We start from the raw sequence: 6718 nt of genomic DNA on the forward strand, positions 1-6718 counted from the left end.
TATAATTGCTTATTGATGGCAAATTAATTGTTTATTAATGAATTAGTAACTGTTAATAAACTAATTGTAGGGTTATACTTATTGTTTAATGGTATCAACAAAATTTTGTGTGTCAACTCCGTTCTGATGACATTACAAAGTTGCCTTGGCAGACCGCTCCCTTTCACATTATGTAATAGAAACGATGACCCTTTATAGGACAGTTCTACTGAGGACCCACCTCTCTCAGCTACAGCCTGGCTTTTGGCATGCAGCTTCTGTAGTTGAGCTTGACTGGGTACCATTAAAGAAGCAAGCTAGCTAGTTATTGTTTTTAAAAACAATAATCCTGCTTTATGTTGCCATGGCTACACCACTGTCGATCACTATGAAGTGATTTCTAATCTGGTGTTGGTCAACAATCATCAAGTGACATCAAGCTACCATCTTAACAATAATATCCTCGATGGGTCATTTTTTAAAAATAATGAAAATGTGTTGACATTTAAGATTGTAACTGTTCACAGTGGTTGCTCTATTGCCTGCTTTGGAGGACTGAAGCAATAGCTAAACACCACCAAAAACACTCTTCAGGGGAAACATATGTGTAAAATGAACTAGTTCAGTATGCAAACTGTTTTTAGTCTTTTATACAATGAGACTCATTTTGAGATAATTTCTGTGAGCTTGCACTTAAAACAGAGGAAGCAAGCTAGTAGCTTAATATTGAACTCCAGATGCAAAAGCAAAACTGCTTCACCAAACTATAAAAACAGGCTTTTTACAGACATTGAACATAAATTAATACAGATTTTTTCTGTCTTTGTCATAATAAGAGATTATACCTGTAAAATAGCGGACATTCACCTTTTTCAATAAATCTGCTGTAAAACCACAGTTAAATTCTGTTATTTAAAATATAAAGAATTCACAATCTGTTGTACAGTGAGACTCATTTTGTGAGCACACAAGCTTGCACTTCAACCAAAGGAGGCAAGTAGCTTAATTTTGAACTCCAGATGCAAGAGCACACACACACACACATACACACATACACACACACACACACACCCCTTATCTAAGCCATTTATCCTCCTGGGTCACAGGGGAAGCCTATTCCAGCAGTCATTGGCCAGAAGACAGGCCACACCCTGGAGAGGTCACCAGTCCATCACAGTATCTTGTATTGACTAAGGTAAAAGGGAACAGATCACTAGAATGACATTTTCTGCAATGATTTTGCTGAAAAAAGTTTCAGCATTGTTTGCCAGTATTGCCTTTTTTCATTTTTAATTTAGAACTGTCTCTGTGACATTTTCAGATTCACCACATGTGCACACTGGTGCATGCCTTCAGCTTTCTAAAGCTAGGTGGGATTATATCTATTTTCAGGGTTGGTTTAATTGCACGGCAGCTTACACTGTGTGAATGATTGAAGAGCTGTAAGCTTTAGAGGAACTTTGATACATTTTTATTCAACAACTCTGGAGGCTTCAACATGTCACCATCACCAGTCGTGGAAATGTACAAACTTGTAGAGTTGAACTCTGACACAAGTCTACCACAGTAGATCATTAGGAAATCAGGTAATTAGTATCCTCAGGGCACCTTAATTAACAGGCTAAGGCGTATAAGATTTGGGTCGGAGGTGAAACCTGCAATATGGTAGATCAACAGGTGATTTGAAGATCACTGAGAAGTGTTCAGAGGCTGTCGTGATGGGAAGGAAAAAGGTAACAGTCGTGTGTCATGTCATGTACAACGCTATAACCTTGTGGTTGTCACCAACCCAGCACAATGATTTTGAGTGACAAAGAACCCTTTGAAACAGGGCTGGAGTGTTTTCAGTCCGGGAGTTGTATGATGCTCAACTCTAACTGTATTCTTCTTCATTTCTTTCTCTTATTTATTATTTAAATGCTACGCTGAGACAACCAAGGTCTATCTTGTGATAAATAAAGTGTTTTCATTCCCAATGCCAACTTGTTTTTTTTTTGCAGTTCTTGCTGCTGCTTCTCCTGTTTCATGCATGAAAATTACTACATTGGTAATGCAAAAAAAAAAAAAGCCATAAACTCTGTAGAGGCCTGCTTGTTGTATCACACCATACCAAATTCATACAATCACACTGAATTGGATATGTTAATTCAGTTCCACCTTAAATAGTGTATCACTAATACACTAGTCTCCATACAGGCATCAGAATGTTACTGCTTCATTAGTTAAGGTGGAACTGTAAAAGAAACTAAGAAGCCACTTTCAGCTTCTTCTAATCTTTGTCCACAGTACGATCTCTCTCTCTCTCTCTCTCTCTCTCTCTCTCTCTCTCTATCTATCTATCTATCTATACACACACACACACACATATATATATATGTAAAATCAGAAAACCAGAGCTGTACCACTATGGGTCACTAGATTAACCCCTAAATAGGTTTGGGTGTAACATTTAGTTACATGAGTTTACACATTAGCCCAAAACACTGCTGGACCACTGGGAATTTCCCGACTGTCCTGGTTATCCACTCTGAAATTGCTTTGAATGTTTAAATGGTGCCTTCCGCCCATTGACTGCTGAGATAGGCCCCCAGCAGCCCCAGCAGCCCCTGCGACCCAGAAGGATAAGCAGTTTAGATATGTGTGTGTGTGTGTGTGTGTGTGTGTGTGTGTGTGTGTGTGTGTGTGTGCGTGTGTGTGTTTGTTTAAATGGTTCCATGCATGGTTAATGGTTCTTCTCTGTGAGGGAAAACTAGATGCATAAGGTTACATTAAAACCATATTTGTTACTATGTCGAACATTTTTGCGGCGACTGTAGGCTATTTCACACACAGCCTCTGAGTAGAGATAGCACGATTTTTCCTTTCAGATCCTGATACCGAGAGTGAAACCTTCAGTATCGCCTGATAATGATCAGATATTTATTGCAATAAAGTGATGCACTTGAAGCAGCCTCTTTATTTTCTGTTGGATTTATAGTTGATATGCGCTTCGGTTCTGTTTTACAGGGGAATTTGCCAAAAATTTGGTTTATGGTGCAGCTACTCTCTTAAAGGATTGTTTAGTAAAGGAAATGGTTCTACTTAGAATCATGAGCTCTATATAGAACCACTGGCATGCTTAAATGGTTCTTTGCATGGTGAAATTGTTCTTCAGATTGATGCAGAATGTACATGATTTGATATATAACCTTTTTGAAAATGGTTCTATATAGCACCCCAAAGGGTTCTGCTATTGTTACAATGTCAAGCTTATAACAAAAGAAGAACCCTTTTGGGTGTTATATAGAACCATACATAATACACTCTCCATCAAGCTGAAGAAGAATTTCACAATGTATATATACACACACACACGCGCGCGCACACATATTTTCTAAGCCACTTCTCCCTCAAGGTGGCGGATAGTGTATATAGAACCATTTAAACATGTTCATGGTTCTATACAGAACTGTTTTCTCTCTAAAGAACCCTTGCAGAAGCTGCACAAGCTTGACATTGTAGTAATAGCAGTTTGAACCATATGCAACACATTCTCCATCAATCTGAAGAACAATGTCACCATTCAGAGAGCTATTGAATAATAAAACAAGTTGTGGAGAGTTCAAATCAAGAGTTGAGGGCTCAGCTAACTGAACTGTCTCTCTCTCTCTGTCTCTCTTTTCTCTCCTTCTCTCTCTCTCTGTCTCTCTCTCTCTCTGTGTCTCTCTCTTCTCTCCTTCTCTGTCTCTCTTTTCTCTCTCTCTCTCTCTCTCTCTCTCTCTGTGTCTCTCTCTTCTCTCTTTCTCTCTCTCTGTCTCTTTTCTCTCTCTCTCTCTCTCTCTCTCTCTCTCTCTCTCTATGTGTCTCTCTCTTCTCTCCTTCTCTCTCTGTCTCTCTTTTCTCTCTCTCTATCTGTGTCTCTCTCTTCTCTCTCTCTTCTCTCTCTCTGCCTCTGTCTCTTTTTTCTCTCTCTCTGTCTCTCTCTTCTCTCCTTCTCTCTCTCTGTCTCTCTTTTCTCTCTCTCTCTATCTGTGTCTCTCTCTTCTCTCTCTCCTCTCTCTCTGCCTCTTTTTTCTCTCTCTCTCTCTCTTCTCTCCTTCTCTCTCTCTGTCTCTCTTTTCTCTCTCTCTCTCTTCTCTCTCTCTCTGCCTGTGTCTCTCTCTTCTCTCTCTCTGCCTGTCTTTTTTCTCTCTCTTCTCTCTCTCTGTCTCTCTTCTCTCCTCTCTCTCTGTCTCTCTTTTCTCTCTCTCTCTGTCTGTGTCTCTCTCTTCTCTCTCTCTCTTCTCTCTCTTCTCTCTCTGTCTGTCTCTCTTTCTTCTCTCTCTCTGTCTCTCTCTCTCTCTTTTCTCGCTTCTCTCTCTCTGTCTGTCTGTCTCTCTCTCTCTTCTCTCTCTCTTTTCTCTCTCTTCCTCTCTCTTCTCTCCTTCTCTCTCTCTGTCTCTCTTTTCTCTCTCTCTCTCTTCTCTCTCTCTCTGCCTGTGTCTCTCTCTTCTCTCTCTCTGCCTGTCTTTTTTCTCTCTCTTCTCTCTCTCTGTCTCTCTTCTCTCCTCTCTCTCTGTCTCTCTTTTCTCTCTCTCTCTGTCTGTGTCTCTCTCTTCTCTCTCTCTCTTCTCTCTCTGTCTGTCTCTCTTTCTTCTCTCTCTCTCTTTTCTCGCTTCTCTCTCTCTGTCTGTCTGTCTCTCTCTCTCTTCTCTCTCTCTTTTCTCTCTCTTCCTCTCTCGTCTCTCTCTCTCTTCTCTCTCTCTCTCTCTCCTCTCTCTCTCTCTCTCTGTCTCTCTCTCTTTCTTCTCTCTCTCTCTTTTCTCTCTCTGTCTCTCTCTCTCTCTTTTCTCGCTTCTCTCTCTCTGTCTGTCTCTCTCTCTTCTCTCTCTCTTTTCTCTCTCTTCCTCTCTCGTCTCTCTCTCTCTTCTCTCTCTCTTTTCTCTCTCTTCCTCTCTCGTCTCTCTCTCTCTTCTCTCTCTCTTTTCTCTCTCTTCCTCTCTCGTCTCTCTCTCTTCTCTCTCTCTCTCTCTCCTCTCTCTCTCTCTCTTTCTTCTCTCTCTCTCTTTTCTCTCTCTGTTTCTCCCCCTCACCTACAGTGAGCCTATGAGACGTCCAGTGCGCGCGCCTCTCTGTCTCTCTGTGGACCGAGTTACTTTTTCCCGCTTTGAGCTCTTCATTCTGCTCACCAGCTCTGAAAACTTCAGCCGCAGAGCGACTCGCGAGTTTCTCGACGAACATCTTTTTCTTTTTCCTTTAACTTCTGCTCGCGGAAAGCGACCGAGGCTCCTCGCGAGCGCATGGACTGAGGGCAGCCCGCGATGAACGGCACGCTCTTTAACCGCACCGGCGCGCTGCTGGACCTGGTGGACTGCTGCACGGGGAACGGGACGGAGGTGAGCGCCAGCGACGGCGGCGGCGGCGGCGGCGGCGGGTCGCTGGCGCTGGAGCAGGAGGAGCGCAGGCTGTTCGTGACGCGCGTGGTGCAGATCGCCGTGCTGTGCGTGCTCTCGCTCACCGTCATCTTCGGCGTCTTCTTCCTCGGCTGCAACCTCATGATCAAGTCCGAGAGCATGATAAACTTCCTCGTGCGGGAGCGGAGACCCTCCAAGGACGTGGAGGCGGTCATGATCGGCTTGAGTTAGTTCCGGCGCGCGCACGCCGAGCTCCGGTGGGGTTCGCGAGGACACTCCAAAACCCCGTCCGTCCAGCAGAGGCTGGGATTTGTGGAGGGAAACAGAGAGGAGCTGAAAGAGAGGAGCTGATGGGGAGAAGGGATTTTGCACGCGCCACATATGAGAATGTATTGATGTTTATGAATGTTCTCGTAGCTCTTTGTAACTTTTTATATGGTGTATGTGCGTCACGCGTGCACATATATACACTCAAAAAATCCGCCGAGGGGCCGTTTGACTTGTTGATGTTGACCGCGGCTGTGCTGACTGTACTGCACAGAAACGTGCGGCACAGTTGAGCGAAGCTCTGTTTTTGAGTGTATATACTGATGTTCACTCCTTATTATATGAACCGGTTTGTTGGATTCGGGTTGTTTGACTTTTGACTTCTACAGTGAAACTATGTTTACATGTTTTTACCTCAAACGCAAGAAGAGAATGTGGTCAAAACTTTCTTTGTATTGAACTTCCAAAATGCATGGACTTTAATGATGGAGTAAGTGTAGCCTATGCATCTGGCACCGTGGGTGTTTTTTCAGTTGTCTTCTTTTCTTTTTTCTAAAGCTGTATTTTTCTCTACACGCACGCTCGTCCGGCGGGGACACCTGCACGTGTCCTCCTTCGTCCTTCGCCGCTGGTGTGTGTTTTGATGGGAGCTGGTCAGTTCATCAGTCAGCATGTTCCTGATGTACCAGGTGCTTCTCTGTCCTGCTCTCTCTGATGATGAAACCTCAGTGCCGCATGAAGTCTTATTTATTTATTTTTTTGTACACCATGATGATACTTGAAGTAGTGCAGCATGTCGTGTCAATAAAGTTGCTATTTCCGTTTCTGCTCTGCTTTTTCTGCTTTGGAGATTGAATGTTTGAATGGGAAGACAGCAAGGTACATTGTCAACGTAAAGGTAGAAAAGTGAATTTCAGGTCCAGTCCATCTTCAATAGGTTATTCCCAGGGTAAAGGGGCGTATTTGTACCTTTTCAAAGCCTTATTTAAAACACACACACACACACACACACACACACACACACACACACACACACACACACACACACATACAATCAAAGAAAAGGGCTGTGGACAAGACAGGGAGTCCATACAACTTCA

The 6718-nt window shown here is 43.2% G+C and overlaps 1 protein-coding gene across 1 annotated transcript; it reads left to right on the forward strand.

Moving 5' to 3' along the window:
• The first annotated feature begins 4937 nt into the window (after positions 1 to 4937).
• Positions 4938 to 6444, forward strand: rprml (reprimo-like). Its single transcript, XM_017684512.2, has one exon. The coding sequence runs from the start codon at positions 5259 to 5261 to the stop codon at positions 5580 to 5582; it is 324 nt and encodes a 107-aa protein (XP_017540001.1). The 5' UTR covers positions 4938 to 5258; the 3' UTR covers positions 5583 to 6444.
• The last annotated feature ends 274 nt before the right edge of the window (positions 6445 to 6718 follow it).

Source organism: Pygocentrus nattereri, chromosome 14 (assembly GCF_015220715.1).
Source record: "Pygocentrus nattereri isolate fPygNat1 chromosome 14, fPygNat1.pri, whole genome shotgun sequence".
Classification (NCBI taxonomy): domain Eukaryota; kingdom Metazoa; phylum Chordata; class Actinopteri; order Characiformes; family Serrasalmidae; genus Pygocentrus; species Pygocentrus nattereri.